This window comes from Hipposideros armiger, unplaced genomic scaffold (assembly GCF_001890085.2).
Source record: "Hipposideros armiger isolate ML-2016 unplaced genomic scaffold, ASM189008v1 scaffold_190, whole genome shotgun sequence".
NCBI lineage: Eukaryota > Metazoa > Chordata > Mammalia > Chiroptera > Hipposideridae > Hipposideros > Hipposideros armiger.
Window position 1 is genome coordinate 513,915 of NW_017731540.1, and position 18,672 is coordinate 532,586.

An 18,672-nucleotide genomic window follows, 5' to 3' on the forward strand; every position below is an offset into this window, starting at 1 on the left:
CCACCCCAACCCCCCGCTTCCTGCTCCCAAGCTCACTCAAGCTCAGTCTGTTGCAATAACTTATCAATGGGTTCTCGCCCCTTCCAGGGTTTTCTTGCCAGTTAATCTTTCCAAAGCTCAGATTGCTGTTCTACTTCAAAAACCCGAGCTGTTCCTGTATCTTATTGATCAGTAAGGACTCTCCCCGTGAGCACTCAGGGTTCTTATGTTCTGGCTTCAATTGATCATTTCAAGCTTTTCTCCCAACACCCCTCTAGCTACAGTGAGCTTCAGGCAACTATAATATTCAGTGTTTTCCAAACATGTCCCCATTTTTCTGACTTGAACCTTCCTTTGTCAAAAATCTCTTTAGTTTAAGCCCCAGCTCAAGTGCTCCTGTGTCTACACAGCCGACCTCCATCTTCACAGTGAGAGTACTTGCTTTCTTTTTGTCTCCTGCTTTCCACCTTACGGATTTGTATTCTTGCCCCCAGCTCCCCACTTCATATTCAGAGGTGATGCTAATGCTTGTGAGGTCCTAGGCAAAATTCATTGATGTACTAAATTATGTACTTTTGTGTAGTTGATTCATATTTTCTGTGCTTGTCATATTGTCATCCACAAGGAGACAGTTTTTGTATATCCTCCACAAGGAGATAGCTACGTGGAAAGTCACGTCTGTCGTTCATTGGTGTGGCTCATAAAGAGCCACACCAGCCACTTCATTTAGGATCTGCCTTTTCTACTAGATGTACAACCATGGGCAGAATTGCTTTATCTGCCTCAGTTTCTTCATTTGTAAAATGAAGATAATACCTACCTCATAGAGTTTATAAGAGAATTAAGTGTGTGTGTGTGTGTGTGTGTGTGTGTGTGTGTGTGTGTTGCATATATTACAGCAGCACCTGGCATATGGTAAGCACTATATAAGTACTGGGGTTTACCCATTTGCCTATTTATTATTTTCATTTTAAATTCTTACCATTTTCTTGGACGTCTTTGGGGAAAGATCAGTCAGGGACAGAAGTTAATGAGAAAGGTTAGCAGAAAACAAGTATGAAAAAATATGAAATTTAGACTGATTTAAATATACTAGATCAGCGGTTCTCAACCTTCCTAATGCCACGACCCCTTAATACAGTTCCTCATGTTGTGGTGACTCCCAACCATAAAATTATTTTCGTTGCTACTCTATAACTATAATTTTGCTACTGTTATGAATCGTAATGTAAATATCTTTTTGTTTTCCGATGGTCTTAGGCGACCCCTGTGAAAGGGTTGTTCGACCCCCAAAGGGGTCGTAACCCACAGGTTGAGAACCGCTGTAACTAGATGCTGGATTTATAATACGTCATTATTAAACTTTTCTTGTCTTACCCAACTATAAGTACTAGTATTGAAGCATCTTATCATAAGAAAAATTAAAAGTAACTCAACAACTCAAATCATTTCTCTGGAAGTAAAATTCTGTGTCACAGATCATTGTATTTATAATTCAAGGCAGCTATTTAGTCGATAGAAAAGCAGTCAGAATCTCTACAGCGGCGCACATATTTACCTACTTGCCTTAGCAAAAATCAAGATTTATTGCCTTTCAAGATAAATTTTGACCAAATATTGACTTTAGGCTCTCAATCATTGTTTACCTGAAAGACCAATAAATCTTGACACTTCTTAACTTGAATTGGAATCTACTTGGTATTTATTAATTTATTTAATAAGATTTATAATCTTAACATTCTATGAGACTAAACAAACAAACACTAGAGTTTAGCAAAAGTAGAAAGTCTTTAGTTTATATTTTCTTCTTCTTTTTTTTTTTTTCTGCCCAAAGCTTTGTTTCCATTTGGTTCACGGCCCGGGAGAAGGCTCCAGGCTGGTTGAAAAACTTCCTGGTGGCTGCAGAGGGGCCCCTCAAAGTCAGCTGTGCTCCGGAGGCTCCTGCCCCTGCTTGACAGTGAGCCTTTCCAGGAGATACTCACCCCGCCAGCCTGCATGGATTAGTCAGGTGGTCGCCCATCTTCTTGTACGTTTCACCTCATTTAGGATGTGGCTCTCCAGGAAGTCATAGAGAGGGAAGTCTGTGTTGGCCGTACCCAGGGCACATACATCCCAAAGGACCTGGCTCAGGTTCTTCTCCTGAAGATAGATGGTGGCATCTGGCATCTATGGCTTTACCCCACTCATCTTGGGACGGCTTCTGCACATCCTGAAAGAAAACATGGCTGCCGCCACACTGGTTTTGCATTTTCACGAGAAACTGGGTGCTCTCTCGCTTCTCCTTGGCCAACTCACAGAAGAAGTGGCCCACGCCCTCCAGAGCCAAATCATCACGGTGGAATTAGAAGCCCAGAGAGAGAGACGTAAGAGACCTGCAGATGCAGGTTAACCAGGCAGCTTATGGCGGCCTCCACTGTGGTGGAATAATTCTGACAAATCTGAGAGCTCATGGTTGGTGTGTAGTAAGGAGCTAACCGCAGAAATCTGTTGGCTGGTCCTGGAGGCAGAGGATGGCCGGGAAGATGGTTTTGAAGCTTATGACTGGAAAGGAGGTTGGAGGGTGGTTGGAGACTGGAAGAAGGGGGACTGCCCAGGTCTGTTCCTTCCAAAACTGTTGAAGCAAGAGACAGATTCAGGGGTCTGCAGGCACGCTGCCTTATATTTTCAATCGGCAGTAATTACAGGACGTGATTTTCACTTCATTTCTGACTTAAATATAGTACCTCTAGCATACAAATCAAAGCTGACTTACCATTTAAATATTCATTGCCAAAAAAAAAAGAGAACTTTACCTAAGACTTCTAGAATACTTTTAAATTTTAAACCAATTAATATTCAAATTGGATTTTTAAAAGTGTCTGTCTTTGGTTACCTTAGTCCTGCAAGTATAATCAAGTAACACTTGATTATACTTCTTAGATGGCCTCTGTCTTGGACAGTTGAGGCCAGTTGGTCTCAGCCTCAGTTTCCTCTGTCTGTCTGTCTCTCTAGATGTAATGCATACTGAACACTCACTGTGACCAGAGACGGTGCTAATACTTTGCAAGCATTACATTTGCCATATTGATGTGTTGAAAGGAAAAGCCTTCAGTTAGGTACATCCATTTTACCCAAGAGGAGTTATTTACTTCTCTTATGTTCTTAAGGACATAGCTGCCCTACCAACAGCTATAGTTGATTCTGTAAGCACCAGCTTCGGTTATTTTACATGCGTGTCAGCCACAATAGGAACAATTTCCTTCCAAGTGTTACTTACGCTTTTTAACATGTGTCAGACCACTGACTGTGTAGCTCAACTTTTTGAGTCAAAGGTTTGGCCAACAATAAATGACAATTTCTTTTTACAATCTCTCACCAGTATAAAGGCCATTTGTAGACAAACATAAAATGAAGCCCACCAGAAAAAAACATTATTTTCTGATGAACAGAAGTGTGTTTCAGTACCACTTTGGAAAGAACCAGTCATTACACTTCAAGATTGCACTTTGCTTTGTTGCGCTTCACAGATGTTGCGTTTTTTTTACAAAAATGGTTGCAAGATCTTCCACCAGCCAAAAGATTACTACTCGCTTCACTGCGATGCTTGATTTATCATGGTGGTCTGGAACTGAACCTGCAATATCTCTGAGGTATGCCTGCATGTGTATTCCCTCCTAACCATGAAGTTTTCATGCCCTGGGAAGAGACTTAAAATGTCCTGGAGAAAAGAGTTTTGAGGCATTGCAGTCTGAAGTGACCCCATAAACTTAACAAAGGGAGGACTCCCAGCAGCCTTCCATGCCATTCACATTAGCAGTCCAGGCTATACACAGTTGAATTTTCTTGATTTCCCCTTTTGTTCCTTTAGTTGCATTTGAGATGCTTGTGGGTGCTACTTGCTTTGTAACAGACAAAATGCATACTCAGAGACGTTTGTTTTCATGTGCCTGATTCTGTATCCAAATATTCCATGTTTTCATTGATTTTATGGCTAAGTAGATGCCTTCTACTTTATGGGTCACCACCTTGTCCCACAGACAGAGTAACCTGGATGCTTGAGAGGGGGAAGTTTTAGGTCACTTACAGTAGTCCCCCCTTATCCACGGTTTCACCTTCTCTTTGTTTCACTTATTTACGGTCCATCTTGGTCAGAAAATATTAAATGGAAAATTCCAAAAATAAACAATTCATAGGCTTTAAATTGCATGCCATTCTGTGTAGTGTGATGAAATTGAATGCCGTCCCGCTCTGTCCCGCCCGGGACGTGAATCATCCCTTTGTCCTGTGTGTCCTGACTGTGTACCTGCTGGTGAGTCACTTAGTAGCCTTCTCTGTTATCAGATCAGATCAGCTATCATGGTATCGCTGTGCTTGTGCTCGAGTCACCCTTATCTTATTGCTATAATTGTTCTATTTTTTTATTCATTATTGTTAATCTCTTACTGTGCCTAATTTATAAATGCAACTTCATTATAGGCATATATGAATAGGAAAAAAATTATATATATATACATATATATATATATGTATATATATATATATATATATAGAGAGAGAGAGAGAGAGAGAGAGAGAGAGAGAGAGAGAGAGAGTTTGGCACTCCACAGTTTTAGGCATCCACTGGAGGTCTTGGAGCATATTCCCCACAGATAAGGGGGGACTCCTGCACTTCTAAGTAGCTGTTTTTCAGTGTCCCTCATGCGTGGCCCCTTCCCATTACCATTATGTAGAGTTCCGGAGCCTCAGCTCCACCTGTGTTGAACTGAATTGAGGACACACATGTGGTCAGTCTCCCATCCCAGCTCTGTCCCCTCCTACAGTGGATAATGCAAGTCTGGGGCCCAGGTTTGCTTGGCCTCCACTCCCTTTAAAGGATACCAAAATTACATTGCAAAAATTGCTTCTGCCCTCTGCCCAACAATCCTTTGTTTATTAGACCCTGTGCCCAACTTTGTGCTCATCCCAAGCTAATTAAACAGAATTTTTTATTGTGTACCCAATGTGACGCCATATTTTAAAAAGTACATGTGCAACACTTAACTACTTATTTAATAAGCCAGCGGTTACAGACTGTGAGCTAGGAAAACTAAGTTCTTTATGACTTTTTTCCTCGATTCTTGTAAAATATCAAGTCATAGAACTCCCATTTCTGTTTTTCCTCATTTTGGAAATTCTGGTCTCTAAAGCATATGATCAAAGTACAGGCCTTCCAGCCACATTTTACACAGTGCTTACCACAGCTCACTGTCCCATGCCAGGACACTGGATGGACAGTAGGAGGGAGACACGAGGCAGTCCCCTTCCCTCTCCTTGTGGCCAGCTCTCCCTACCCTGTGTGCATACTGTAAAAGTGGGTATGAAACTTTCCAGTAGTTTTTTTTTCTATTCTAACAGAGCAAATCAAATTTGTCCTGTCATTCTCTTTATCTCTTTTTTTTCCTTTTACAGACGTACCTTCTCTTCTTTCATTTTATTTGTTCCTCTTCTCTTCTTAGAGCTTTTCTACCTTCCAAATACGAAATACAAGACTTACCTTACCAAATTCGGTAAGGGGTAGGTAGCATGGCTGACCTCACTTGGAAAACATTGTGTGTGTTCTGTCCTTCATAAGAGAGATTCACCTGGATGCAGCCACAGCCTTTGTTACTTTTATGTCCATGAATTTTCCAACAACTGCTCGTCAGGGGCAGGAGGGCTGAGTGGGTAGCCAGGAAGTAGAGAAAAGGTGGCTGGCTCCTCCACTGTCAGCTTCCAAAACACCACATTGCAGCCAGTTGAGCTAACTGGGTGCAACTTGTTAGTAGAAAGATTGTGCCTGTGTGGAGAATTATGCCAAAATTTCTGCTTCAATCCCCAGCAACAGATTCTTTTGCGTGTCTTAAAAGGCCATTTGGGAAGTGGACTGTACATGCAGTAAATAGGATTTCGGTTAAATGGTTATATTTGTTTCCCAAAGTGTATCAGAGGAGAAGCTAAGCTCTTTAGAGCATGTGTTCATTAAAGATTTGAAGTGGGGTGGGAAGCAATAAAAAAAAAAAAGGCCAGTGGGTTCTCTTGTGAGATAGTTTTTTGTTCCTATGAATTGAATCCACTCTGTGAAAAGTTTCAAAAAGAGACTGACAAGAATGTATTTACTTTGATCCAATGTGAGGAGTGTTCCCTACTACAAATGCCCTTTAATTTAGAAAATGGTTGAAAAGTCTATTTGAAAGTACATACAAATATAATATGTAAATAAGCCTTAATTAGTTATTTCAATTAATTATTTTTTGTCTCTGCTTTACAGCTCTGTTTTTCTCCCCATAATGTTGTTTGTCAGAGTCCAGCTTTGGCACCTTCCAAAAAATGTGTTTTTCTAACAGTGATTATTAAGAGAACACATCTTTTTCCCCCTGTTGAAAACCTCACGGTGAAATCCCAAATTGTGTATCTTTATAAGGAATTATTTCAGACATTTTTAGTCTATGATTTGCTAGTGTAGTGTTAAGAAGGAAACCTTGCAGTTAATTGAAAGAACGGGTGTTTCCTTCTTCAAATAAATGGAATGTGTTGTTTTTAGAAAATAAGTCTACATCAGGCCAGCAACTATTCCCTAATCTTCTTTCCTGACCATCCTGTGTCCTTTCAGTGACAAATACATGGATTTGAAAATTAAAAGTTTTAATTCTTTTTAAGTGAAATAAGACTTTTCTCAGTGGGGACAATGAATGCTGTGGAAAAACACTGGTAAAATGAAGTCAGTAAATTTTTGGAAATTGACTAAGAACCTGCCATGTTGATTTTGGAAGCCTAGAAGGTAAACAAGGCAGCCAGTCCCCTTCCCTCTCCTGTGGCATCTCCCCCTACCTTTAGGCATGCAGTAAAAGGGGATGAAACTCACCAGTTTTATTTTTTTAATTTTAATGGAAATTTTATTTTTTCTATTTTAACTATGTGACACATTATGAGCTTTTCACCACACTGTCAGTAGGCCCTCTGCACTTCGATAGAATTAGAATTTTAAAGCTTGGAGGAACCTTTGCAGCCACCTAGAGATCGGGGGACCATCCTCCGCTTTTATCCACCACAGTTCCTGGTGGTGGTTGGGTGGTTGGGGAGAAATGCTGGTCTCCGGGCCCTACCCCAGATCTACAGAATCTTGGGGAGGGGGGAGGGAGGAGAGGAGGGGGGGGATCTACAATTTTTACAAACATCTCCAGAATATTCTGATGCACACTGAATTTGACCAACTGCCGATTCAGGCTAACCTTGTATTTCATGTTGAGGAAAGCGGGCCGAGAGAGTTACGGGTCAGGCTCACAGTGTACCCCAGGCACTGACAAGCTTCCCGACTGTGGCCTCGTGCTTACCTATGCACCACATATCCAGAGCAGTCCTAGGCGTGTGCAGAGGGTGAGATCTGCTCCTGTCATTCGGGGTGATGTCAGCATGGAGAGTAGGAGAGCATGGTTCTAGACAAGTGTAAAGGTAAAGACACCTAAGGACCAGAAGTAGACGTTTTTGTCTAAACTAAAACCTGAATGAGCCTGAGCCATGTTCTTTCAGCCTTTCTCTTTTATGAGCCAGGAAACCTGGGCAAAGTGGCAAGGATGTTTAGCTCCTTTAGTTAGCTCATATAGCTGAACCCAGCATGGCAGGCTTTGGCCCTGTATGCACGGTAGATGTACACATTTTTAGGCTATATGCTTTCTCAAAATGCAAATTTGTGTGTTTTAGTATTGCCTATGTATGTTGCATCTAGAAAATGGCAATAAATTCATTAAAAAGTATAGACTGATAAACCCAGTAGTACCTTCTAAAGCACATAGAAATATCTAGCAAATGCTTACTGATGTTTATTATATCCCAAATTCAAACAACTAAAAAGCTAAAAGAACGGAAATTTATTTTTGCAGTATTTTGTGGTGAGAGTTTTAACTATAATGATGATCCTGAATTTCTTCTATAAGATCATAATCACTTTCTAAATCATTAGGAAAGACTGAATTCTATTCAGTGTCAGGTCAGTGTTAAGTCATTTTGACTATCTGCTAATTTTTGGAAACCGCAATATTCCAGCATCTAGAATATAAAGTTCCACTCAACTGTGTTCCGTAGTTCATATATGAACACATGTGTAATGTATGATTCTTAGAATCGACAACATATTTTCACAGGGAAATTAACAAAAGTAGGCTGTTTCAAGAGGCAGGTGACCAGGTTAGGAAGATCAGTTCTAGGATAGCTATGGGAAATGAAAATGTCCTCATATGCCTGTGGGCGTATGTGTGCCAGACAATATTCAGTTTGTCTTCCCTTCCAGATAAACATTTATTGATGGTCTGCTGTGCACAAAGCTCTGTGTTAAGTGCTGAGGATAAAAAGGAGATCTGAGACGTTCATAGTGTGGTTCTGGCTGTACAAGCACATACAAAGGCCTAAGAGTTGAAGGAGACACGTGCTAAATGCCAAATGGGCCATGTGGTCAGTGAGTGCGGCAGTGGGCAGTCGGCATTCCATTGTTCATAACCAAGTGATTGTGACAGCACCTCCTGCCCCACAGAAGCAGCTCCTGTGTTTGGTTCTTCCTTATCTTCCACACATATCTCATTCCTCAGGCAATCTGAAAAGCAGGAGCTTTGTTGTTACCCAATAGTAAAGAAATAGCTATTCTAGGAAGGAAGAGTATTGAGCTCTAGAAGCATAAATACCAACACATTTACTTTCTATCTTTTTTTTTTCCAGTTACAGTTGACCTTCAATATTATTATTATTTTTTTTACTTTCTATCTTTCAGAACCTCTTGTATTTAAAAACAATAGGACCTAATTCTCTTTTTGGAGGCTGCCCCTGTGAAACTGCTTGGTTACTGATGCCATTTTATTTGTGATGAAAATGAAAGTCCTGCGAGTTTTGTGATACTCTTATTCATGCAATTCATGTGAATTAGTATCTTCTTAGGTTGGCGGTTTGTTAAATAAATGTGTTTCAGCTCCTTCAAATGGAAATGGGGCACAACACTGACCATTATCATCATTCGTGGTAGTAATTCATTTTGTAGCCATATCATGAGATAGGCTTAATGTGAGATTTCTTTGATAACTTCTTAGCACCCAACCATGAAATGGGCCATATGGAAGGATTTGTAAAATGAAAGCCGTTGCTCGAAAATGTCAGAAAAAGGATGCTGCTTATATAATCATGACTATTTGTTCTGCATTTCGTCCTTTGGGTTGTTTGTGACAGAATCCTTATACTCAGCAGTAGAAGGTAGTTCCTCCTATCCAAAGAAAACTAAGCATTTTTGTGGCATGGCCATGATTATTACCAGGTCCCCCTGACAGTACCAGCACAGTTCTCACAGAACTGTGGACCCCTTTGGACAGGAAAAGGGCCTTAGAAATCATTCACAGGCAACCAGCGGCCTTGAATAATGGGCAGGATTTGGCAAAGCAGAGATCAGAGAAGAGGGTGTTGTGTAAGGAGAAAACAAGATATGGAGGGTGGAGTGAGCATACTGTTTATTTCGGGAACAGTGAGGAGAGTTCTCTGACTGGAATAAAGAGGTTACGTTCCCACTGGAGAGTAGTTGGAGTAAGTAGTTGGAAAGGTGAGATGGGGGCCAATCAAAGGACAAATTCCTTTCATTGATTTTGTAAGCAAAGGAAGGCTACATATCAGTTTTTAGGATCGTTTTAGAGTCAGACAAGCTTAGAGCCAAATCCAAGCTCCGCCTCTTATTGGCTGGGTGACCTCAAGACAAAGTACTCAACCTGGCTAAAACCTTGGTTTATTCATCTGTAAAATAGAGCTGATTTTATCTCCCTCGTAGATGTGTGCGTTCTATCAGATCCTGTATGAGAAGCTGCAGCAAAGTGTCTCGTGGAAAAAGAGTTTCTGAGGAGGGAAGCAAGGAATAAAAGTGGGTTTGTCGAGAGACTGATCTCTGGCAGCTGCGTGCAGGAGAGATGGAATCAGAAGAGACCAGAAACGGACCAGTTTCAGTGTTTCCCCGAGAGGCAAGCGGGTGGAAGCTGTCAGGCTGGGAAGGAGGGGCCACATCTACACATGGAGTCTCTGCAATTTCTTTCCTGTTGTGGAGTTTTGTTTAGCTTGAGGGTTGTGTAACCTAATCATAGACTTTTTTCTTTTGCTTTGAACAGGATGCCAGCGATCCATAGGCCTTTCCAATGGGAAAGCCAAGGTGTGCAATTACAGTGGGTGGTATTACTGCAGCAGCTGCCATGTTGACGACAGTTTTCTCATCCCAGCACGCATAGTCCACAACTGGGATACTGCAAAATATAAGGTAGGTACAGAAGCTGGGTTCACTTCATAATAGCAATTTGGATGGTCACAAGGTGTCACGTGGCTTACAACGATAATAACATAAGAATTGGAAGCAGACTTGGTTAGGCAGTCGCATGAAAGCTACAAGATCTTTTCCCACTTTATACTCGAATGCGTTATCTCCCTCCCTTCCATGGGAGACTGCCAGGCCTCATATGCTGATGATCCCCATTCTTCTCTCCAGCTCCACTTTTGCTCCTGGAGGTGAGATTTGTGGAATTAATTGCCTAATGGACATCTCAACTGTAGTTTTCAACCTAGCTGCCTTGGAGATATGTGAATCGGTTAGCTACACGGTACAGCCTTTCCACCCTTGCTTAAGCCCGGTAACAGAATTTGGCAAGTCGAGGAATCTAACCCCGCCCTGGAGTGGTAGTCTAGGCTTAGGATTCTTTTATGGTCCTGTGTCCTGCCTCATAACGGAGAATCCTGGTACCTGATCTGACGAGAGCTGCTCTGATCCCCCTGCCAGCATATTGTCACATCTGCCTTGGATGAACTTTCCAGGCAAGGTGCTGTCTACAAAACCAGGCTGGATGACTGTTTTAATACTGACTTGCTGATAGATGTCTAAGACTTGCTCTCACTGTAACTGTATCACCTGGGAGCAGGGTAGGCAGAGAAGTGTCACCTGCCTGTAATCTTGGAAATCTAAAACGAACATGAAAAGTGTGAATGGTTTACATCCCCGGGCAGCCCTGTCTCCTGTTCTACCCATAACCATCCACATCCTCACTGTCTTCAGATGCCTCATTCCAATCCTTCTCAGCATATGACCTTGCCTCCTACTTCAAGGAGAAAAATTGAAGCTATGAGATAGGACTATGAATACCTACAAACCCATCTGCGTTTGTACCTGCCCTGTCTGCTTCCCTTCCTAGCTTGGGGGGAGATCATCCTTCCATGTCTATTCCAGATGTTTTTACCCATCTGCAGGGTCCCTGCTCTTTCTCCCAGAGCTGACAGAAGTGGTCCTCGTTGGTGGAATCTTCTCTGATGCTCCCCACCGTCCCCACCTGCTCCATGGCTCGCTCTCCCCATGGCACCACCATGTCGCGTGTGGGTCTTTCGAATTGCATTTATTTAGGGATGATTAACAGGAGCTTGTTGTTAAACAGGCATTGGGCTGAATCCTACCTCCACTTCTAATTAGGTGCTTGATTTGTTGGGGCAAATTACTTGAACTTTCCTGAGCCTCTGTTTCTTAATCTGTACAAAGAGCCCAGACTGCCTGGGTTCAAGTCGTAGCTTTGTCATTTATTAGCTGTCTAACCTGGGTAAGTTATTTAGCGTCTCTGTGTTTCAGTTTCCGTGTCTGTAAAATGCCGCAATAACTCATATGGTTGCTGCTGGTTAAATGGGTTAACGCACATGAAATGTTTAGAATAGTATCTTGAACATGGTGTGGGCCAAATAAGCATTTGTTCTTATTATAATTCATGTGTTTACCTAAAAGAGTTGTGTGAATTGCGATAATATAAGAAAAGCAATCTTCAAATGACTGTGAGTGGAAATTGTTGTTATAATGTTTATTATCCTCACATTTGTATAACAGCCGGCTGAAGGTGAGCTCCCAGGGCATAGGGGACCTCTCTTGCCGCAGTTCCTGGCACATAGTATTGGTGAGAGGAATGAGAGAATGCAGCCTGTCCTGTGGGCGCCTGAAACTCAAATGTACCCCAGGTTGGCTTTATCACACTCGCCCAATGTTCCCCCCAGTACATGTGACTCCCCCATTCACCCCTGCACTGCTGGAGACACGCTGGACACTTCCCCCGGCCACGCCTGCCCTGCATCATCTGTGATATCAGGTAGCAGATATCACAGACCGTGCTCTCCACTGCACTGCAGTCCCACCACACTGACTCGAACCTGCAGCATCACTCACCTGAAGGAATTCAGGGCCTTCCTGATGGTGCTGCCTGCCTTCAAATTTTGCCTCAACAATATTCCAGAAAAGTTCTAATTTGCCCCAATAATACTTCAAAAAAGTCCTAATCTCACCTTGGGTGATTTTTGTACCCTCTTTAGTCTCAGTGTCTTCACATTCAGAATGGAGATAATGATAATAATTGTACCTACTTCTTAAGGTTGCTGTCTGCTTAAATGAATGATTCACAGAAAGCACCTAGTGCGTGTCTGGCACATAGTAAGTGCTCCATTGAGGCTAGCTTCTACCATGATTGTACATAAGATAAACACAAATCTGTGAGCTTGTCATAAAGACCTTTTGTCATCTCTAGCCCCTGCCTTTCTAGCCTCTGCCTCCACTGCCTGCCCCCCCCCCACCATGAGTCTCTCCAGTGAGATCACACTCCTGATTCCTGCGGCCTGCCACGCTATTTCACACCTCTTGTCTTCCACTTGCCCTCCTTCAGCATGGCAAATCCTAAACCCAGCTTAAACCCCACTTCCTCTCCTGATTCTTTCCTTCCCCTCCACGAGACAGAGTTATCATTCTCTCCTCTGCATCTTGTACTTGACACTCTGAATATAGGCTATAAATATATTTGCCATGTGTGTATTAGATAAAAACTTATTTAGAGGGGAAGAACACTGGTTGCATTTGGTTTAGACTGTTTTAGATTAATCTGCTTGGAGCAGGGCTTTGACAGCTAAGAGAGGTGTGGAGAGAGCGAGTGAGTGAGGCAGTCCTAGCCCCGTGATCCTTGAGGGCTTAGGCTGGTGGCACCTGCCAGCACAGTACATGCCAATCAGTGGAGCTAATGCCAAAAAGGTGTCACAGAATGAGGAAAATAGAAAATTCAGGTATGGTTTGTTTATGCAATGGAGGCGGTAACCCAGGTCCGTTAGCAGTGAGCTGTCAAGCCCACCCCAACCATCAGTTCAGCCATCACTGACACTGGCAGCCTTTCTGGGAAGCAGACATTTTGCTGCGGTGGCCATTCAAGTGACAAGGTTTGATTTTGAGAGGATAGGTAACTAATTGAAGATATCAGGTACCCTCACTCCATCCACGTTACACACGAGGAAAATCTCCTTTGTCAGACCATACCTTCCCAGGATCTCAGTGGGCCAGGGAAGATTTTAAAGCCCAAACAGAGCTGGTCGATTTTATCTGGATCATCTCTTACTGGCATTAAGTAACTATATTCCTTTTAGTGCAGAGTCTGTCTGTCTTTGCTCAGATGCAGGATTTAACTTAATGTTCCTAATTGTGAGGATCAATTCAGACCTATCAGTTTCCAAGACCAGACATCATTCTGTTAGATCTGCCTGCTCTCCCTAATAGCAAGTACGTGACAGGCTTGGCTCTCCATTTAAAAGAGTGAAAAAATGGTTTTGCAGAGCAGGATGAAATCTGTCATCTTAAGCGCTTCCTTATCTGCCCTCTGGAGTAATAATAATCCTAATTATTTTTAAAGCAGGATTTCATCTATTTTCCAGGATTGCAAATTGAATTGAGCTCTAGGATTACCCAGCAGCTAAACCCTATCCTCAAATTCTATGGCCATTTTCTAATGAGATTCTCTTTGAAGATAACTTCCCCTGAACCCCCCACCCCAACCATTGAAAAATACCAAGTATGACAAAGAGGCAGTAAGGAACTCAAACTTAGCTCTTCCTAAATAGTTCTCCTCCATTGTGCTTTTAAAAAATATTTGTGTATCCTAGCCTGAATATTCACATTCCATTTAGCGAGGGGTTTTCCGTGTTACATAAACCATTTCCTATCTCTCTATCTCGAGAGGCATTCAAGGCAAGCTCTGTTGCTCTTGCAGAGGCCGGGGAGTAGCTGGCTGGTGGGAAAAACCACTTGTTCAGAGTCACTTGGAGATTTTGAGAACAATCTGTAATTAAACTTAAGTTGTCCTGATTCCTCCTCTGTTAGCCCACAGTGCTAACAGAAGTATTATGGTTGAGATTGATTTCAAGAAGATTTCGCCATGATTTTTCACAGTAGCGTTGGGAAAAAATACTGGAAGGAAACCATGTACCAAAACAATGAGTGGCTGTTTGACCTTGGTAAGATTAGGGCTGATAATTTTTTCCCCCTTTGTCGATCTTTATTCTCCCAATTTTCAGTAATGTGACTATATTATTTTTATGATTTTATAAATTTTAACTGTCACTTAGCTCCATATATTCTATTTAAGAAAATATGTACTAGAAATTCGCCTCTTTTAATGCCTCAGAATTATAATTGGAAATATGAGCATTCTGTCCTGTGATAAGTAACTTTTGTGTGGTTCGATGTGGTGTGGGAGGCTATTTTTCAACAAACAGATTGCCACCCACTGCTACACTTTTCTTTTTTGATTATAATATACTTTCACAAATTTCAAGATTCAAAAAGTACAAAGGGCATATACACGTAGATAATCTCCCTCCCGCCTCTTTCTCGCACCCACCTGTTCTTCTTCCCACAGGCACCCAAATCACGCCTTTCTTATGTAGCCGTCCAGAGAGAATTTTCCATCCATGTGATTTTTACACAGAAATGGCAATAGGCGATATAGTATACATGCTGCTCTTGGAGAACTTTTCATTTGGATCATAAAACTCTCCCTTTGGCTTTTTTCTTATAGTCACTCCATATTCTGTCATGAATTTTACACACACACACACACACACACACACACACACACACACACACACACACACCAGTTTATCCAACTATCCTTTCTTTGATGGACATTAAGATTTTTCCAGTCTTTTGCTATTATAGACAGCAATTCAATGAATAAGTTTATACATCATTTTAAATATAAGTTCTGTCATTCGTAAGTGAGACTGTCTGAGGTAACTTCCTAGACGTAGGTATGTACATTTCTGAGTTTGATGCATATTGCCACATTGTCCTTAATCGGGGTTGTATGCCATATTTTTACCATATGTCTTCTCGTAGGCACCTTTCTCCCCTGAGTACCAGCTGTCACTTCTGTTGTCACCATGCTGCCCTTCCCCTTTTCTACCTCATTACCTCTAAATTTGTTGTGAACTTAGAAACAAATACCCAAGCTGTTAGGAGAGTGTTTTAAGTCAGTGTGTGGTTCAGAGTCACAGCCAGAGGATTGTAAAGTACTCCTTCATTTGTTCAGCAAGTATTTATTGAAGGTAGTGTGCCTACCCTTCTAGGCGTTGGAACATAGTCTCTGCCTCATGAATTTCTCGTGAGGGAGAGAGATAGTAAACAAATACATAGATAAGTGACTGCTAGATAAATGAAGTGTTACTGGACTTTAGTTTTCGCTTCAGAGCTAACACCACATGGGAACCACACACAATGCACTGCCTAATTACATTATAGGTTAGTCTCCACTTGTAGCCCACTTGCTTTCTATTCGACTGGGGAGTGAGAAGAACAGAATAGGAGCCGGGATGGCTTCTTTGAAAGAGTGAAGAGCAGATAGTTTATGGCAGAGTTATTAAAAAATAAAAAGAACTGTAAATGTAAACTGCTGAAAAGCACAGAGCAGAGAACCCAGAGATCTGAGTTTTGGTTCTAATTCTGCCACAACGTAACCTCAGATAAGTCACTTCAGCTCTTTGGACTGAATTTTCTCTTCTACTAACTACAGCTAGTGGACTAATTCAGCGTTTCTCAAAGTGTGTCCGTGGAGCAGTAACGAGTTCTGTGCATGTTAGCAGGTGTCACCCAGAATTCCATTGGAGGACCACAGCTCGGCCAGCTTTATAAATGAAACAGGGCCCCTCGAGGAGGGCACACCCCTGGGAGGTCACAGCTTGGCAAGAGGATGAAGCGAGTTAGAGAAAGATGCCCCGTCCTCTGGTTGGTGACCCAGGGCCCAGGCTGGATTTCATCTCCCACCCCACCCCCAGCCCCCACATACAGCCTACACACATTAAACAGCTGCGTGTCTGTAGTCAAACAGGTTTGGGGAGGGTCTAGGGTAAGCAGGTTTTCTCTAGTTACAAGGTGCCCCAGAGCTTTCATATGCGAGCATGCTGCACTTGGAATCACCCAGAGAAGACTGTGGCATGTGGCGTATTTCTTGTTGGACCTCAGAACATCTTTTTGTGTAGGATTAGTGTTCCTTGGAACACAGTTTGAGAAAAACTGAACTAGCTTATCCGTCCCAGTCTTTGTTAGTCTAAGACTATGTTCTCATCTGTTTTATTCTGATACATTTTCCTCCTGTAACAAAAAGCAAAGCCCTCACCACTACCACCACCGTGCCTTCTCCAAGTTGCTGCTTATGGTTAACACCCTCTTTGCCCCGTTGCTTTATGACCCAGGCCTGTTTTTCGGGGGGAACATACCAGGATACCCTTCCAGAAGCTCTCTCATTAGGACATAAACCTGACCGGTCCAGAACTTTGTTTCTAAGAGGTAGCTGTCTCCAGCATAACTCGCTTCCAACGATGCTTAATGTCCAAATCAAATGACAAATGTGTTTATTCACAAATACATGTGTTGTATATATAGCAGATTTGGTCATTATTAGTTTTGGGCTAATTATAGCCTGATTGTGCTGTTTTGTCCAAAGCCTCATGAGTGACAGGCAGGTAAGAGACCCATGTCCACCTGGACTTCCTCTTTTCGGCTCTCTCAAGTCATGGAGACGGCAGGCCTGGAAAGAGAGGACTAGTTCACACACTGCAACACAGCCACAGTCACAGAGCTGGGTTCCTAGAGCTCAAACTATTCTGTTTATAAGGTCAAAGCGCTATGGAAAGAATTTAGTTTATGTTAATGTTATTAACGGACATTAAATATTATTTAGTAAAATAGTAATAGGTCAATAGGTAAGTGAACTATGAACCCTGTAAAAATGTTTACTGTGAATGGAGTGGGCTCATGGTAAAGAATGCCAACCAAAAACCACTTATTTTTTAAAAAGAAAGCGTGCTGGGCTCATGCGTCTGTACCTCTGAGCTGACTTTTATGTATCAGAAACAGCACTCAGGCTCTTCATGTTTTTCGTAATTCGGTTGGCAAGAAATAGGACAGTAGCTCTTACCTTTTAGGTGCAATATATCTGGCGCTTACATATAACTCATGTAATATTTACATTAACAAGAAAGGAACTCCTTCTCACATAAACTTCATCACCTAAGAATATCACTGGCTTCCTTCTCTAAGTAAGTACATATGTTTTTAAACATTTCCATTTTTAAAAAGCTTTTAAATCACAGTTGAGTTTGAAAGCGGAGTCTTCACACCAGCATGGAGGGCCATTTAGAACTGAGGAAATCAGTGGGGATACAGTGCTCTATTTTGCAAAAAGAACATTTCATGCTGAATTTTGAGTTCTCTCAAAAATTTCCACACCAGTGTCAAGTGGTTGATTCTCAAAAACAAGCATGTGCTCAGCCTTGCTGCCAAAAATGGCTCAACATGGCTGGGATTTGTTCACATATTCAGGCAGCCGCGGTCACAATATGCTCTGTATTCTTCACACTAGTTAATAACATTGTGAAGCAGTGCCTTAGATGTTATTGAAACTAGCTGTTTTTGTCTTTAGTAATTTCAATTTATGAATGCTGATGATGTCAGTAGCTGCTGTCCCATTTGTTTTACTGCTTTTACTGTCTCTGCAAAATGTGTTGTTTTTTTCCCCCTTTTGGACTTAAGTGCCACCTGAAGAAAGAAGCCTTTTAAGGCCTGGGAGACTGGCCAGTGCCCTTTGTCCCTCTGTTCACCTACTAAAAGGTAGCATTGTTAACCTAATTCAGCAGGCCCCTGACTCAATATAAACACTGCTCAATAGAGCCAGAAAGACTAATTGAATTGTACAATACATCATTTTTCAGCAACAGTTTCAAGTGGATTGTACTTCATTTCCCAGAACACCATCCGGTTTCTCCTTATTTAAGATATTTAAATGCAGCAAATGTTGAACCATGAAAAAGAAACTATTTGAACCCAATTCGGCCTTTCCTCACTGAACTGTGAGCTACATGAGGACAAGGCCATGCCGGTTTTATTCTCCACTGAACGCCAAATGCCTGTCCACGGTCTGGCCTGTACCTGTGTCTCTGTGCTTCAAAGCGAGGCATTATGAAGCCCTGCCAACTGTTATTTCCAGTCTGCTAAAATAGGCAAAGGTTTTAGCTAACTCTAGGTGAGCTGGATTTGCAGAGACTATAAGTAAACTTCATTATCTCTAACTCTAACTCTCCAGGACCCCAAAGGATCACACAACACAACAGATACCTCAAAAATTGCTTATGAGGAATAGAAGTGAGACTTTTATTAGAAAACAAAACTGAGGGCCGGCCAAGTGGCACGTTGGTTAAGAGCTGGCTTGGGATGCCAGAGGGCCCCGGTTCAGATCCCACATATGAGGGCCAGTGACATTGCCCTCTACAGCTAAGATGCTGAACAACAGCTCAACCTGGAGCTGGGCTGCCGAGAGTCACTGGCGACGGCGTAGGCTGCAGCCCCTGCTGCAGTGG

The 18,672-nt window shown here is 42.1% G+C and overlaps 1 protein-coding gene across 5 annotated transcripts in view; it reads left to right on the forward strand.

The window, feature by feature from the left end:
- PLEKHM3 (pleckstrin homology domain containing M3) overlaps positions 1 to 18,672 on the forward strand; it is a 170,437-nt gene that overhangs the window by 55,312 nt on the left and 96,453 nt on the right. For all 5 annotated transcript variants that reach the window (XM_019652959.1, XM_019652961.1, XM_019652962.1 and 2 more), the window contains exon 4: positions 10,101 to 10,246. In XM_019652959.1, the coding sequence (XP_019508504.1) occupies positions 10,101 to 10,246 (146 nt within the window). The remainder of the gene's footprint in view (positions 1 to 10,100; positions 10,247 to 18,672) is intronic.